Raw genomic sequence first — 18,118 nt, forward strand, 5'->3', positions numbered from 1 at the left:
GTGCGTGTGCGCACAYGTGCGGTGYRTRTGTGTGTGTGCATGTGTGCTTTATTAATTTCTATCACAGTACTGATTTAAAAGAGAAGTCCACCAAAGGCTGCCTGAAGAGGACTCCAGCCTTTTTCCTGCTGAGTATAAGTATGCTCAGCATACATGCGAGTATATACATGTGGGGTACATGTGGGGTAGCTAGCAAGCTGAGACAGAAGGCCATTCTACGGGGGCTCCTTAGTAATTTTATCAATATGTGTCATGTTCATGTTTCTTGACTGTGACTTTGTTTATTGACATTGATTTATGTACCATCTGATTTAAAGATATGTTCTGATGCTCCATTGATTTCGCTGACCCTATAATAAGTCATTATTAGCTCCAGAGAACCCAGTAGTCTATCCTCCCTTTCATCTTTCAGATCATGCACTTCATGTGCCAGTCGTATGGGAAACCCTCCAATAAAAGGCTGCTCTTTACTGCCCAACACCACTAATTTTCCTTAGACTAGTGTCTAATTTGGGGGGTATTTCTTAGGTACAGGCTTTATATTATCAAATGTTTCTTGGACTATTATCTCTCTCAGACATTTTTGAGAGAGTCTCACAGGAAGTTCTGCAAGTGATCAGTGCACTGCTCTTTATAGCAGAATTAGACAGAGCATTTGCTTGGTTTCCCTCACGCTTTCGTAAATACAGGCGACATTTCAGCAAATTCAGAATGTCTGTTCTTGCAGTTTCACTCACAAAACAGTAAAGAATAGGATCAGCAATGCAATTCARACTTGTTAAGGCCTGTGTGATTCTGTAAATCTTATACATCAACTGGACAAACTGTGGGTTGGTGGTGTAAGGTTCTTTGATGCTGCGAATAAGTAATACAACATGATAAGGAGTGAAGCAAACAATGAAAGTAACTGTGATGTTCAGTATTAGTTTTCTGATTTTCTTTTTTTCTTCATCTACTGTGGCTTGATTATACCTTACCACTTGATAGATTCTATAATAGCAGAACACAATGATTATCAGAGGGATCAGGTAACCYGAGCATATCCTGAATACGTTTAGCTGTGCCTGCCACCATTCCAGGGGGTATTTATCATAACATAATGTGTGATTAGTGGAATTGCAAGGATCATTGAATGTTTCTTTGTTCATCARGATGACTGAATTCAAGATGATTTCCAAAAGCCAAACAGCTATGCTGACAATCAAGGAAAATCTTCTTGTGCGCAAATGCTGGAGCTTCAAAGGGTGAACTAATGCCAGGTACCTGTTGATAGAGATGCAAGCAAGGCATGCAGTGCTAGTGTAGAAATTCATGTACATAAGGAATGCAGATATCTGACAAAGTAAGGCAGAGAGCCTCCAGTTATCTCCATGCCACGCATAATCAATCCACAGAGGCAGAATCAGAGAGTACAAGAGGTCAGCCAGGGACAAGCTGAAGAGGTAGACCGCTAGCTCATTCTTTTTCCTCATCTGAATGCAAGATGCATAGAGGAATATGCAGTTGATGGGAATGCTGATCACCATCACAATACTGTACACAAATGGAAACAAATATTTATCCAGGGCGTGATCATCATGGCATCTAGTGGTGTTGTTCATTGTCCACCCTCAGTAATATCTTTGGGCTAATTCCAGCCTGGATGAGATAAAAAACCCTCTGCAGTCTGATAGGTCATCACCTGCTAGTTCTTCAGGACCTGGCTGGTGAGATTCCATCTATTGGACTGTAACATCTTTCTGTTATGAAAAAGAAAAAAAAGTCAGCTATAACAACAATATTATTAACAATTCTGGAGGGACACATGCAGAGGAAGAAAAATCCAAATCTCTGAGGAGGATAAGGTTAGTCAGATGCAAATTTATCTCATACATGCACCTGAGACTGCTCGAGAAGGGTAAGGTCTTACAATTCCAGGTCTTGTGGGAAAGTCAAAAGGGATCAGAAAGTACACCACAGATAATGGAGGGGAGAAGAAAAGGGTTTTGGCCATGCCAACCTGGCAGATTTATTCTCCCCAAAACCCTCCTCTTTTCTGAGTCACAGGAAAGAGAAGGATAGAAAGACAGGAATTCAGGCATCTCCAGATCTTGGGATTTCTCAGAAGAGCAGAATGTGTGGCTGGTATATGTCCTTAATGTTAATTACTCTCTTATTTTGTCACATCCTCACACTTTCCCTACTTCCCCTCCCCTCCTTTCTATGCAAGCCCCAATGATCTTGCTCTCAACTTCACTATTCCAGCAAAGGGATTGCCTTTCCCTGGAACTGTCATGTGAAATCTGGCAGGCTACTGGGTTTATCCATGCACTCTATTCGGGTGTCACTTAGTCTCATGTGAGATGCAGATTCTCTATTAGTACAGCATTTCATTTTTTCTTCTTTCCTCTAAGAATTGCAGTCGCCTCACGTGAGTTTGTAAAACTAGCATCAGCACCCTGAATGTAAAACCATCATCAATTAAGCATATCTTAGGCACTATCAGAGCTGTAGGTACCAACAGCTTCAATGTGAAAATACAAGTAAAATGGCAGCCCTGAGCAAAGCCGTGGGACTGGAGAAATTGTGTTCACGGGTTTGAAAAGCACTTAGGAGCTGACCTTTAAGTAGGAAAGGGCATAAAGCCTTACCTGTGAGAACACTTGTACTCACAGATTATATCTCAGCTCTGATATTCAGCAGTTCTCTTCCTTAAAGGTTGAACTGTTAGAATGGTGAGTATCTACTGTGGTTCCATTCTACAGCCAAATATACTAACTGCTTCAGAGATTTCTTCCCTGGATGTGCCTGTGACTCATCTGTGGTTTGTGCCTAGACTGTCAGCAGAGGAGGTGAAGATGCTGCAGAATGAGTAGGTTGCAGGAYAGCACTGTCCAGAACTGCTTCCACGTGGCGAACAGCTCTAACTGAAGATAAGTTAGGGTGCAGGGGTTTTCCTATGTGGTCGGCAAACTCATCCTGCCCTTTATGGGTTTGATGTGTATGTGTGGAGGTTTGTAGGTTTGTCAGAGAAACCTGAGAAGGTTTATTGCCTGTGTTGAGAGGTTATTGCACAGATGTTTTTTTATGTAATGGAACTTTCACTACTGTTCAGAAAGAAAAAGGAGCAATGGCAGAAATAGCTGGAAAGCATGTTACTAGCCACTGCTTTATCTGACCATGTTGACTAACTTTTCACAGGTAGAGCTAAATTTGCTCACAGGCTTGGAAGAAAATGAAAAATCTTGGGAAGGACTTGTCAATTTGGTCCAATGAGCAGTTTTACTCATTTACCTAGATGATGACTAATTAGAAAAACCCAGAGTGTCTGTATTTAAAACAAGTATCAGATACCTGCTTTTTGGTGTGGTATATTAAAACCACATGGTAAATAGGACACTGTAGGCTTGTCAGTACAGATAGGTATCACATTCAAACAGAAGAGAATCAAATTAAAAATACAGCTTTAGAAATTGGATTTCAGGGTTTTGCTGGCCCACTTCTGACCACAGGTGATTCAAGCCCATGCAGATAGACCAGAAGAGTGAAAGGTAAAATATGTACCTCTTGTCCAAAGACATTTTAGCATCCTTTTTTCTATGACGGGTCTATTCATGTCTAACAGGGAACTGTGCCATTTAAGAAGCAGGTCTGTAATGCAGGGAGCGCATAGGCCAGTGTTTATACTAGTCACATGATTGAGAAATTGGAATTCCTTCTTCCTCTCTCACAAACTCTTTCTCTATTGTTAACTGACTTGTTAYATTACAGCCTCATTATGCTTACAGGCTCCCGACTTGTCTCCACATAACACAACACAGCTCCTCCCATAGTTAGCTTTATCAGCTCTTTCTTAGCTGATCAAGAAGCTAATTTCTTCATACCCACCACCTTCTTTTATTCCAGCTTTCTCTTTTAACACGCTATTTCTACAGGTTTTCCTCTACTGATCTCACTGAGCCCAAGTCTGTATATTGCATTTGTCTGAACTAGACTTCATGTTCTTTGGGCTGATATCTTGTTTTGCTCTTCTGAAATCTGCCTCAAAGAACTAACATTTTAAGATATCACTGTATAATGGATAATGGCAGTTTGGGGCACTAAAACTGGGATTCAAAGAAGAGAGCTGGGACCAGGTGGAATTCCACACCTCAGCAATTGCTTCTCTCTTTCAGGTTCACAAGTCACTGTACCCCATGGTTTTCTTTTTTTTCAATAGCATCATCAATAATTTCTATGAACAAAGGAAAATGATTGGCCTGGGAGGCAGTCTAAATTCGCCAGGGAATCCATGTCCTGGCTCTCATGACACACTGATTCTATTTATATGAGGACACGCTTTCAATGAGAACAGTAACAAGAAGTGTGTCATTCTGGCATGTACTGATGACCTATACTGACATGTGTCAAAGACACAACAAATGTAGTATATCATAGGATGTTGCAGCTTATTGCACAGAAACGTAAAAGCAGAAAGAGCTGTTTTGCTCCTGACAGCAACCTATTTCATTGCAATTGTTTGGGACCATATTGCAAGGAAAGCTGTCTCTACCAAGCTGCTACTTCTTGCTTAGCTTTTTTTTTTTCTGATAATTTGGACTATGTTATGCAAAATGATTTGTCTTACCTGAATGATGTGAAACATTTATAGGTTTTCTCTCAGCTATTGAGTGTACCTATCTAATTTTGCCCAGGACGATGTTATTGTTTTATAGATACCCTGTCTAAAACAACATTTGTTATTTTTTCTCATTGGTCGTTAAAATTTCTCTAAAAACCTTTCAAGGAATTTATGTTTCAAGATAGAATCAACTGGCTCAATGTTCATATTTCAAACTCACTGTAACTCAGCGGCCTTCAACCTTACCTTGTAGATTTGTTTTTGAATCAGATGCATTTTCCAATGCAAAAATATGCAGGATTTTTTTTTTCAGTTCACTTTTTTCAGTTAATTCTTTCTGCTAGTCAGACTATGCAATAATCAGCATTGTGCCAGTCCCTTTGTTATTTTGCTACAGAAAATTTACTGTATGAGAACTGTAGAAAAATAAAATACAACTAGCAGTTGGAGAAAACAATTAAAGAAATGGACTAGCAAACATTATGCTTCAAGGAATGTATGCAAACAAGCCCATAAACAAACCCTGTGAATGTTTTTGGAGAAAAATATTCACTACAGATAATGCCTGCATTAATGCATTCTTTCAGTATCTACATTAGATTCAAAGAGAACTTTATATAGTCTCTCCACTTACGATATTTTGCAAGTAATCCAACTGGCATAAAATTATCCTTTCATAAACACAAACACAAAATGAGTATTCCATAATCTTATCCATACTTGACTTTCTAAGAGAAGAATGGAAGAGTCCTCTTTTATCTTTTTAGATAAAAGAATTCTATAGCCTAGGTAATCAGGAAAGATAGAGAAGACTCCAAAGATTTTGTGTTATTAACAGAAAGATTTAGTTGTTAATTAAGAGAAGCCTCGTGTTAGCCAGTAATGACCAGTTTAATAATCTTCAAAACATATGCTACTAATAAATGTCACTATATGTCCTYTATTTCAAATTCAAATTTTTACAAGGGGTGAGTTGCTGTAAGCAATATTCATTATAATGTGGTAAACTTTTGCAAGCTCTTTGCTTTGTAGATAAGATTCAGGGGAAAAAAAAAGTTCTGTGAACTAGTAGCTACTATAATGGTGCAATTGTAGAACAGCCACAAGATTGAAGGACAGATGGTTTTCTTGATTTCTGTTTTCTCTTAAACCAATTTCAACAGTGGATTGATTTATGTTCTTACACTAAGTTATGGAACCAAGCTTATTTCCACAAGTACAAGTACCTGCCATAGCTGGATCTTTTCTTTAATGTGTAGATCTCAAAACTTAATTCTGAAAGCCTTCATAGTTTGGGAAAGTTGAAATATATCTTTCAATAAGATGGGCTATGTCCCATTTTTTGCTTAAAATGAACAGCATTTTCCCTCAAGCAATGCTAACTTTCACCCACAGTTCTCTCTGATAGTCAAGAGGCAGAAGCAAGTCTAAATCAATCACACATAATGGATTATCGTATAGAGCATAAAAAATCTGTTAACGTGAACTGACTTAAACACAAATAGGAAAAAAAAAAMCATGTTTTTTAGGATGTATACCACATAGGTGAGTATTATTTTATGCATACAGAAAAAAAGCTATACCAAATACTTTTGGAATTCTAAGATGCTATTTTTAATGCATCTAATTTTTATGTTAAGTTTATTTTGGTATAGATAGTGCTGAGTACCTTGTTAACACAATACAAATATTAAAGAATATTAACAGAAGAGCTGCTGGAATCCTCTGAGGCTTATGCTGAGAAAATTTTGTAGTAAGGATTGTACAGTTCAGAAACTCAAAAACTCACCCCCAAATATTTTTCTTCTCCCTCCTTCTCTGCCTCTCCTTCTGAGCAATAGATACCTTCATCATGGCAATACCATTAGAGCAATAAATCAAGCTGGCAAGTCTTTAAGTTATTCATGGTTTTGCCTCATATTTCACTTGTGCTGGGGATAGGGGAAATATTCCCTTTCTCAAAGCAAGCTCTTCCAGTGCTCTTCATGTCCCTCAGTTTTGTTGTATGATGTCAGCATCACATTAAGGGAGAGCCAGCTTGTAACCTGTATCAGAACGTAAGACGTGTATCTGCTGACTTGTACACTTACCTAGGTGGCCATGTGCTCCAGCGTAGCGGTTTCACTGTGATACCATCAGCAATGTACCCCGTGTCTGGTTCTGAGAAGAGAAACTGCTTCATCAAATAAAGCAACAGGAAACTGCACTTGGATACACCAATGAGGCAACAGCTTTCACGTCTTTTAAGTTTTTTTTTTTTTGCCTTTTATATCTTTTCAATCTTGGCTTACCCACGAGAAAAAGGGCAACATAAGTGAATAAATGATGGCACCAAGCTTCTAGGACTATTTTTGGTAAGTCTATAAAARCTGTTCTGAAAACAATGCCTAATTATAGGAATAGAATATACTGCAAACCTCCTACCTAGGACTTAATGCAGCCTACAGAAAAACAGCTCCACAGAAAGAAAATACTTGCAAACCTCCTACCTAGGACTTAATGCAGCCTACAGAAAAACAGCTCCACAGAAAGAAAATACTTCTTTATTTATATTTGCTTTCAACTGAACGATTTAGCAGTTGCATATCACAACAAATCCACCCCAGAATCAAATAAGAATCCACTCAGGAATTCATTAAAAATACATCATAATGACTTTAGGAGTGGAGTTTATCCAAAAAGAATTAATTATTTTTAGTGTCTTTTTCTGCTAGTTAGGAGCAAGCTTGTGAATAGTTTTAGTTAATTAAGGATAACAGAATTTTATGCACTTCAACAGTTTTCATGCTTATATATTCTTATATAAACTGAATCTAGGTCTAGATGATACTTTCACAGGAGTAATTCTTTTAACAGATAATTCTATTCAATTAGACCAGTGAACAATTCTTACATCAGCATAGATTCTCTTTTYTCTCGGTGATCAGAATAATTTAGTATGTGGTCTGATTTTCTCATAAATTCTGTGTGTGTTTGGAATGATTCACTTCTGCTTCTAAGAAACTGGGCACAATTTCACTTCATATATATATGTATTGGGTAACACAAACACTGGCCTATTTGATGATTCAGATGCTAAGGAGAAATGAAACAGACGGGCAAATTTAAAAGCCTTTAAATTGAATAAACAGRTTTCTCTGAGAATAACACAAGGCTCTTTAATATTTAATCATCAGACGCACAGATTTGATTCTTTTTCTTTCCAGCCACAGCATGACCTTTTCAGCCACAGTTTTTCTACTAATAGAAACTTGGGTCAGTCTATGACCTAAAATCATCAAATCACTCTACATTTGAGGTCATTTCTAAACAGGTATCATAACCCCCACTAGCCTGGTGAAAGAGAGGTTTTTAGCAACTTGGATGGGAGATAGGTTAGATCAATTTCTAAAATAAATTTCAGTCAAATATGTATTTTCACTAACAGAAAAATTCTTAAACAAAGACCCTTTTTATCACTTCCCATCTGCTTTTTCCTGACGTAGTATCTACCAAGAACAATGTCTGGTGGGCTAGTTCTGCTTTTCTGTTCAGGGTTCCTACACTGCAGTGAGGAAGAAGTAATTTTTATCCTCATTAGAAACAGAGCAATCTAGTTGACACATTTCCATAGTTCTACTCTGTAACCATTGATGATGGGTCTGAAGGATCAAAAAATGCTACAGGGGACAGATTGCACTTTTTACATTCCTGGAAGTAAAGCTATGTGCARAAAAGAACTCGACTGCATCATTATGGAATAATTTTATTTCTGATAAAAGCAGCATATTTTAGGGGAGATCTAGATACACCCAGTATCTCAAATCATTCCTCTCAGAGCAACAGCGTTTTAGTTTTGTGTGAGATTAGAGTGGCAAGAGAAAGAACAATTGAAATAGAAAAGCATTAACAATGGAAAACTATCTTATCTACAGAAGTGATGAACAGTTTGTTTTAAGTTCTTAGTATTTTTATTGGTAGTATTTGGGTTTACAAAGATCCAGATCACATGTTACAGAAACATACACAATTTGCAGATAAAAAGCAAGGCTGAGATTCCCAACCCAGAATAAAAGTTCTCATAGTCCCATAATAACCTTTTTCCTCCATAGAAACAGATTCTAAGAGTGTTATTCTGCACCAACTGGGAGGGGGGTGCTATTTGGCACATCATAGGATGGAAATATGTGTTTTGAAAGCTGACTCTCAAACACCTATGAGTGAATAAGAGCATGAATTCCACAGCTGAAGCTTTCTATTGGGAATATGTTGATCTGTTAATTTAAGAAATCATCAAAATTAACTAGTTTATCTGTCATCATGGCAGTATTTCCTGTGCATAAATTCCAAGTGTGTGCAAAGCTGTAGAGTCTGGTGGAACAAACATGGATTAGCAGCCATAAGCATAATTCTCTCTTTGCCACTGACTCAGTGCAGCCTTGAGGAAGTCACTCTGTCCTTCTACGTGTACTAATGACATCGTGTAGCTTGTTTGGGTCTGAGCACATTCATTAGTTATTCCCTGATATTGCTGTAAAATGCAAATTGTTTTATGAGTGTTTGTAATTGTTTTTAAAAAGGAAATAAACAGGAAACACCGGTCAGGAAATGTCATTGCTGAGACACTTAGATTCCTTAATGACATGGTCAAGAGAGGCAGCGGCTGGGTTAACAACATTCTTTACGGAAAGAAATATGCAAAACCTGGGCTTTTCTGTAACTCTGAAACACGGGCTGCGTGATGTCAGGCACTGCATATCCTCATGTCTCATTTCTCCTTAAGCACATCAGCATCTGTTTCTGTAAAGTGGTGAGGCCAATGGTTGGAAGTTCTGCTTCAGAGATTTTTATAGGGTAATCGTCCTGATCACCAATCTCCAGATTTCTTCTGAGCAGAGTGGCTTTCTTGAGCTATATGCTAGGTGAAAACTCTGGTTGTCCTCAGGGGAACCTGTTAATGTATTTTTATCCAGTCGCACGGCAGCACATGGCATGAATGTTGTGAAACAGAAATGKTTTTTCCACCTCATTAGTGGTGCAAGCCCAAATCCCATTCCAGGATCCCTCTCTGGGATCCTGCTGACGCAGCTGTGGACCCAAGCGTTAACTGGGCTAACTGGTATTTCCAGGGAAGGCCCTGGGATTGCCCTCAGCTGGGCATGCCTCCCACCTGCTCCCTGCAACACTGCCTGCTCCTGCGCAAAGACCAAAGGTCTTTCCGGCAGCATGTTAAGTTTTCTCCTAGGAAGGTCCCAGTGTTGCCTATGACATGGGRGATTTGGAGGCAGTGCCAACAGGGGCTAAGAGCTGACTGGCAGACAAAAACAGTCAGATGTGGTGGGTGTGTGGGAGCTGGTAGTGGTGTGGAAACGAGGGGTTTACTGGAAAACAGCATTCTGCTCCTGGGAAAGCATATGTGCCTTGCCAGAGGCCCCGAAGAAAGGAAATAATCTGGGTTTTACAAGCAGACCGCTTATTCTGCGCTAAATGCAACTTTGCTGCCTGTTCACAGACAAATCCCATCCAGCCCTAACGCGTTAAAAAAAAAAAAAAAAAAAAAAAAAAAAAAAAAAGCGGCCGCACCGCACGTCTGGAAGCACCACCGCCCCCCTTAACCCAAACCTAAGATGGACTCTGAATGGCTTCACTCTCTATCCACTGCCCAATTCCAGCATGGCAGCGCGCTTCCCTTGCCCTTTCTCAAAATGGCAGCCTCCAACTTCAACCCGAGGCCGGGTTTCAATTCGCCTTTCCCTTTGGAAAAATGGCGGCGCAGGGCTCTCGCGCCCCGCCCCGCCCAGGTGACGGCCTTGCTGGGCGGTGACGTGACCCGCGGAGCAGAGTAGTGGCGGCTCGCTGCAGGGCTGGGGCGGTGCGGAGCGGAGCGGATGGCTTGCGCGGGTCTCTCTCAGTGCCCCGCGGCTCTGCTGTGGGGCTGGCTCCTGCTCGGCTCCAGCTGGGGCCCGGGGCCCCCCGCGGTCGCTGCTGCCCCGCGCTTCTCGGCCGATTACGTGCTGGACGACGCCCGCGGGCTGGGCAGGCGGTTTGAYGGGATCGGAGCTGTCAGCGGCGGCGGGGTGAGCGGCGCCGCCGGGCACGGGCGGCTTCTGCGGGGGTGGGGCGCAGCCAGCTCGCTCGGCGCGGCAGCCGAGGGGAGCCCCTGACGGGGGTGGGGGGGGAGGCGAGAGGGGGGGCTCTGAGCGGGGCATGGTCTGGCTGCCAGGGGAGCTGGGACAAGGCCCTGCTTTGTGCACACCGAGTCTGGCTCTGTGGTGGCTGTTTTTTCTCTGCTGCTTTGGCTGCTGAGGGCCAGGTGCAGCCTTGGTGTGGCTGTGAAAGAGCTAAGCCGGGGTGGGTTTTAGGTTCCTCCTAACCATTTGTCTGTCTCACTTCTAAAATGCTGGAAGAGGCAACAGCCCTGTTCTAGACTCTTCTGCCCTCCAGCAGTAAGAGTCACCAGCGCCACGGAGTTCTTGCCCTGTCTTGGAGGTGTGTTGAGTTGCTGTCCTCATCCTCCTGCTGGTGTGCCTCTCTGGTGGGYAGGGAGCTTCAAGTAAAGTGGGAGTAATCATGCTGGGAGGGAATTGCTTTTGCTTGCCATAAGTCTATGAGATCTCATTCTTTCCTTCATTTCTATGTTTCTCTGGACTCTTTTCTTTGCAGCAAATTGAGGGTAGTTGGAGTACAAGCCATTTACAATCTAYGAAGGCAGAAATGTAAAATCGAGAAACTAGAGCAGAGTTTTAGCAGAATTCCTGATGCTGGGATTTTTTTCTGTAGGTTTACTGGCTATGTGAGATTGCCTAGACTGACAACCTGTAATTTACTTACAACATAGGTTTTTGAAGTTAAGTGTTTGTATTTTCATGTTTTCTCCTTTTCATTTTAGGCCACATCTAGACTCCTGGTGAATTACCAAGAACCTTATCGCTCTCAAATTTTAGATTATCTGTTCAAGGTAATGTTTGTTTTACTGCTACAATAGTCTCTAGTTTAATACAGGATTTCTTATTGTTTACTGTTGGAACTCCTTTAGTATACTCATTTAGAATATTCTAGAGAATGAAATGAGACAAACACTGTTTTGGAAAGCATAGASTTAATGTTGATTTTGACTTGACACTTGAACATTGTGGAAAAACTAGCAAAAGAAATAAGCTGCGTTAGTGRCTGCAAGTTGTAGAGTGGCTTCTTAGCTGAGAAGTGGAATGATTTAGTAGATAGATCTTATTACTGCAAACCCTAGTCTGGTCAGTAATTCACCTTTTCATTTTGTAAAGGTCACTTAGTTATGAAAGGTAAGTCTCATACATGTTACATTTTTTCAGTCACAATTTCTTACATTGTTGCATTAACATGCATACATTCTTGTAGGGTAAATATTTCAACCTTTCTTTTATTCTTGCAGAAGAACAGGCTTCCTAACTCTTTGCAAAGGTTTGATCCTGCTATGTGAAYTGCTGTATAAGAGCAGCAAGAGTAGTTGGTGGCCTAGTATGTTAACTCTGAAGGCAAAGAGAGGAGCCTTCTTTCAGAATTTGACAGCTGCCAACATTAAATATCTGATGAGAGTTATGGTAGAACTTAATTGTGCAGAAGTAATTTTTATCAGAACGTTAATTATTTTGCTGTTGTTTTGGATAATCAAGCATTCTTCTTCAAATTAATACTAAGATTCCTCTTATTCCTGCTTTCAACATATGTTGATTATCCATCTGGATTGAATTCTTTCTGTGGTTAAAATGTGGGGTTTTGCAGGTCGTAACAGTTGTGTGAAGTGGGTCTTTGAGACAATACTTTTTTTTTTTTTCCTCGAGTACAGGGAGACTTGTATAATGTGAAAACTACTGCATGTTGGCCTCATTTCAATAGGGTATCTGTTCCAAATTGATACCAAGCATAAGTRCAGGGTTTTGCATGAACTCTGTTGGTTTGTAAGCTGCTTTACTTGCAAAGTTGCCCAAMTTAATATAGGGTAAGATTATTGCACTGGACAGTAATAACTTGTCTTGCTTTTGACACTATGAATTAATCCTCTGAAAGAGGATGTCATGTTGTTTTTAAATAGCTGTAATCCAGAGGGAATCTGTAATTACTAAGTAGCTGTAATCCAGAGGCTGGAGGGAAGTAACTTATTGTGCAGTTTAAAGAGTTGGTTGTAAAGGATGGTGTAAGATGTTACATATGACTGRGGAACAATAAATGTTTTTTAGGAGACTGAAGTCATATGTTACAAATCTGCGTTTTCTGAAGGAATCAGCAGGCATTTGGTCAAAAAAGATCTAGCTGAGAAATCATGAGAATTTTTAGACATATTATTTCACCCAAACATCTTAAACTATGATGAGATACCTGGGAGGAAGCCTTGTCTCATTCTCCTTATTGATTTTTTAATCTTCAACTTTCCTGATGGAGATGGAAGAGGGAACATATTAGAAATATAAAATCAAAAAATGGCATGAAGAGAGATAGCAAATAGGGAATACTTGTTTCTTATTTAAAAAATACCAAAACTCTGTAGGCCAACCAAAGAATCATCTATGCAGCAGGTATATTAATAATATTTATTTTGRTTTTACAAAGTGAGTTTTTGCATCATAAATCTGTTTTTTTTTGATGGCGAAATTATACCTGGAATTGGATAATTCCATGGAGGAGGCTGATATAGGAGGACATAATGATTAGCTGTAAATTACATCTTGAACAACTCTTAAACCACTGATGGCCAGAAGAACGTTCTGGGGACGTGATCACTTTATATGGTCTAATTTAAGATCTCTTCAATGTTTTCTTTAGCTTAATCAAGCTAAAGTCTACACAGGTGGGGCAAGTGCAGTTGACTGTACATTAGCCAGAAAAATTGACTAAATATAAATTGTTTTATTCACTTTTGCTCAATTTCMTTTGGGAGAGGAATTTCATATACTGCAGTTGTACCAGTATGAATATGTTAAAAAGTAACAATGTTGAATTCATGGCATCCTCAGTATTGTACACTTATTGTAGTTGTGTGGCTTTTTTTCCTCAGCCAAATTTTGGTGCTGCTTTACATATCCTGAAAGTAGAGATTGGAGGTGATGGACAATCAACAGGTATGGATTCTCTGGGAGCGAAGTTTAATTTCTCATTTCAGTGATGCAGTAAGCAGTGCCTTTAGTTTAACCTCCTGGTCCTGCATGTTTCACTTTAGTGGAAGCGTAGAGATATGCTCTATAGCATTTTTGGAGCTGTACAAAAATGTCAATAATAATGTTGACTATTTATAGAAAAGAARTTTACATTAACACTCAGGAGAATATTCTCTCTATAATATGGTTAATAGGTTGCACTCTAGACCAAAATGAGCTATTCCCTCAGATTTCCTAAGATCAGGGAAGCTCTAACAGCATTCATAACTGCTGAGCATTTCTCAAGCACCAGTAGTTTTGCAATACAAACTGTAAAACTTGCATAGGGTAAGGTAGTTCATGCCTTAAAAACATAAAGGTAAAACCAGCTGATTAGAGGCAATCACATTGATTTGATTTGATGAGCCACTACATTGTGGTGTTGACTGACAGTATGCACTACTTATTTTTGCTGGCTCCACTTTAGAATGCAAATGTATTGCTTTAATTTACCTAATTTGCTATATTTACATATAGGGGAAGCTATGAGTGATATGTGTTTAGTAATGGCTTGTCTACTTGTGATGGAAAGCTGAGAAGCAGTAACTAGACTACTGTTTATGCTTCCTCCCTTTCTCTCCCTCCAAAATCTCTTTGGTAGAGAATCAACTTAAAGCAGACTCRGTTAATAAATAGAAAATATAGCATCTTTTTTTAGGGCATCTTATTTTTGTACTGTCTGTGTTTGTCTAGTTACATGTTGTTTTTCATTTTTTGATTTATTTAAGAAAATTTACATAATGAAAAGTATTGTACTGTTTAAGAACTTAGTGTTCAGTCAACAAATTCTGGCCAGGGGAAAACAAAATCTTATTTACACATGCACAAACCTTGTTGTCAAACTCCCTTGCTGCTGGCAAAGGGAAATGTTATATATTTGTTGTAACTTTTCCAGCTTTTGTAAGGCGAACAAGAAGCATCTGTCTTACCATTCTTAACTCCAGCTGTTATTCTTATCTCAGAATTTTTGTGATTAGCAGTCTAGATTTGGAACTTAGTGGTGGTTTGATGTCTTTGACAAATAGAGATTCCAAATAATCAAGCATTGGTAAGATGAAAAAAAAAATCATATTTTCTGTAATGACATGCTGTTTCAGCAGTCTTCATAAAAGTGCAAATTCTGGTTAGGGTTGATCTCTGTAACAATTAGGCACATAGTTTAGTGTGAGTAATTGCTGCAGTTGCATAGGAAGTCACTATACATAAGTCACACAACACTTAATGTACCTTTCTAGTTTATTTACCTCTTCCTGAATGAACTCATTCATTCAGCCTTCAAATCTAAAGACTTCCTGCAGTCACAGAACACCACAGAAACAATAAACTAGGTTATTAGCTATAAAAGTATATTTTCTTATCATGAGAAAATTTGAAGAAAGTTCCGTCTTTTCTCCTTCAGGCTTGCCTCCCCCAGATGGAACAAACTAAACTATTTTCATCTGTTTCTTTCTAGTTTAGATATAATCTGCTGCTTATACTTACTATGATTTTTTTTTTCTTCCTTCTGATCCTAATGCTGCAGCTTTCATAGTGGTTCTTCAGATGAAGATAAGCATGAATATATATTCARCATTGTCATAATTAGGAATAGAAATGTGCAATAGATAGTCTGATGCAAAAAGAGGGCATAATTAAAAAAATATTAAATTGGTGCTGTACTTCATCTAAATCTTCAAGAATGAAGGATAGCAAGTCTTGCCTGTTCCCTCTACTCATTTTGCTTTCAATTACATACCAAAGAATGTGTGAACCATACTAGAGTTATGTGCTTGCATGCTATAACAGTGAGCAACACAGAAAACACTAATGTGTAGTAGCTTATGACACAGAAGCTAATTGTGAGCTGCCTGCCTTTTTCCTTTCTAGATGGCACTGAGCCCTCCCACATGCACTATGAAAATGATGAGAACTACTTCCGGGGCTATGAGTGGTGGCTGATGAAAGAGGCCAAAAAGAGGAACCCCCAAATTAAACTGATTGGTAAATTGCTTTGAATAGCTTTCTATTTTTTAGTTTATTTAATCAGTTACATACCTGACTCTTAATTGTCATATTACTGTTAATGGACAGGTTTTTTTATGTTGCAGTAGAAAAAGTAGCATCTACAGTATTTAGTCAGCTTGTTTTCATGTTTCATTTAAAGATACTGTGTTCTATTCTGTTAGAGTAGCGTAATGTCCTGCAAGACTCTAGTTGTTTACTTGCATTAAGTGACATTAAYGCTTAGAGTTTTATCATCCAAATAAAACAATGAATGTAAATGGTCTGTCACAAAAGTTGAATTTCTGATTGTAAATAAAGTTTAAAAAAAGAAGTTTTGGAAGTGGGGAGGGACAGAAAAATAAAAACGTATAAGTGAATTTGATGCATATGTGATTGACAGTTATCTTTCCTGTAAATTTATAGGAAAGGATTTATAACTCTCCCCTCCCCTCCCTGAAATGAGGAACATGATTTTACCTGAACTGTTTTTCAAAATGTATTTCACATGAAAGAAGGGGAGATTTTTTTTTCCTCTAACTGCAGAAAGTGTTCCAATAGTGAGCCTGAATATAACTCAGTTGATTTACAGTGAGATGTCAGATGGAATGTATGTACCTTCTGAAAAAGGAAGTGAAATCTTTCTCACCAGTCATGATAGATATCAATTCTAATGAATCTGAGACACAAATGTCAGCACTTCTCATTGGTGATTTGAGCATTTTTTTTCTTATGTGTACTTTGTTTCCTTTGAACTACTTGTGACAAGTGAAATGCTGAGCTTTTCTATATGCTAAAATCTTCAGTCTTCCCTGACAAATTCAAAAATTAGCTGATGGACCTGACATTTTAAGATACTTGCCTTTGTGCCTTAGATTTTAAGACAATGAAGTTTACCATGAATTTTAAGTGTTCTATGCTATTGATAATGCCTTAATGTAATATACAACTGCTTCCCTTTTGTATGTGTTAATAGTSGTTGCAGAACCTACTATAATCTTAATGAGCAAGTGATAGAAAGCCTTGCTTCAGCAATCTATAGGGCAGAGTACCTTCATATGTAATATATTTAAAAAAAAAGTACTGCGTCATTTGATTGTGCCCTTCTGTCTAAATTAATCTATTTTTATCTTAATCTACTTTAATACTAATTTTCCTTGTGTCATTTAGCAACTAGACAGGAAATAAATGTGCCTTGCAACTGTCTTCTGGTTTCCATATTGTTAACTTGATGATCTGTTATGCTTTTACTACAGAGTGTCCAAGTGAAAGTTTATAACAAATGTGTATGTCTAAGTAGTGAAATATTATCCAAGTTACTTTAAAACTCTTAAGAGCATATTTTCAGGAGTTTGGAAGGTTGTCAGTGTGTGTGCTTTCTCCTTGTGACATTCTTTGATCATGTGATTCATCCACATATGCCAATTTCCTACTTTTGCAAGCATAGCCATCTCTCTCTATCCCCAAACAAGACTTCCTTTCTCTATAACCATACGTGCTATTTGAGTTTCAACGGTTATTTAAATCATGTGTTGTTCGTTTTAGTCTATTATTGCTTAACAGTTCAGAGTCAGCAATGTTTGAAAAGAGCTCTTCTCAGATAAAGAGCAATCATGCTTTTTTTCTCTGAACRGATGAGATGAGCAAAAACAGAGGAAGATACTAGAAGTATGTACAAATAACTAAAGACGAAGGTTTCATTCGTACTGGCTATTGTGCTCTGGCTTCTGGATTATCTAATCCCATCCCTTCTAGGTATCAGGGTCTGCTTTATCCAGCTACAAGGCATGACTTGATGCAGCATTTGCCAGTTGGGTTCTTTTAGACAAGTACTGTGGCAAGCAGTGAGCTTACCATTTGAGATTATGACTATTAATAACCTCTTTCTTCCTCCAAACAAAACTCCCGACAAAGGAAGGAGAGTTTGCCTTTGAATTAACCTATAGGGTCTTACAGAGAATCAGCTGAAATAGCATAAGATGAAAATACAGATTGAATAATTTTTCTTATTCAGTGTAATATCCAGTAAACTGCTGAGACTCAGAAATGCTTTTTTGTGGTCCAAATCTTTTTCCCTCTGTCTTGATCAGATCGTCACTTCTTTTGAAAGTCATATGCAGAACATTAACAACGTTTGGTGTTCAGCATTGATCTCKTGTTTGAAACTTGTAAACTGTTACCCTAAAACCTTCAGAATGTTAGACCTATTAGAGGTAATATTGTGCAACAGAAAGATTGTACGTAGTGAATTGTTCTCTAGTAGTAATGGGTTTAGTTTTTTTTTTTTTAAAAATGGTAGTTGATATTACAGTATGTTCTCTGGTTAAGTAAGATATGTTTTATTGTATTCCCTGTAAGTATGTGACCTTGAAGTGTGTATGTATCTGCCTTG

The 18,118-nt window shown here is 38.6% G+C and overlaps 2 protein-coding genes across 5 annotated transcripts in view; one reads left to right on the top strand and one right to left on the bottom strand.

The window, feature by feature from the left end:
• Positions 1–522: 522 nt before the first annotated feature.
• Positions 523–1,688, bottom strand: GPR65 (G protein-coupled receptor 65). Its single transcript, XM_085317657.1, has one exon. It carries the CDS (start codon positions 1,599–1,601, stop codon positions 546–548), a length of 1,056 nt encoding a protein of 351 aa, XP_085173783.1. The 5' UTR covers positions 1,602–1,688; the 3' UTR covers positions 523–545.
• Positions 1,689–10,424: 8,736 nt separating this feature from the next.
• GALC (galactosylceramidase) overlaps positions 10,425–18,118 on the top strand; it is a 48,164-nt gene continuing 40,470 nt past the window's right edge. For all 4 annotated transcript variants that reach the window (XM_085317584.1, XM_085317582.1, XM_085317581.1 and 1 more), the window contains exons 1-4: positions 10,425–10,656; positions 11,469–11,537; positions 13,608–13,671; positions 15,613–15,726. In XM_085317584.1, the coding sequence (XP_085173710.1) occupies positions 10,468–10,656; positions 11,469–11,537; positions 13,608–13,671; positions 15,613–15,726 (436 nt within the window). In that variant the 5' untranslated portion in view covers positions 10,425–10,467. The remainder of the gene's footprint in view (positions 10,657–11,468; positions 11,538–13,607; positions 13,672–15,612; positions 15,727–18,118) is intronic.

Source organism: Rhea americana, unplaced genomic scaffold, assembly GCF_003343005.1.
Source record: "Rhea americana isolate MKP2758 unplaced genomic scaffold, rheAme1 scaffold_5, whole genome shotgun sequence".
Taxonomy (NCBI): domain Eukaryota; kingdom Metazoa; phylum Chordata; class Aves; order Rheiformes; family Rheidae; genus Rhea; species Rhea americana.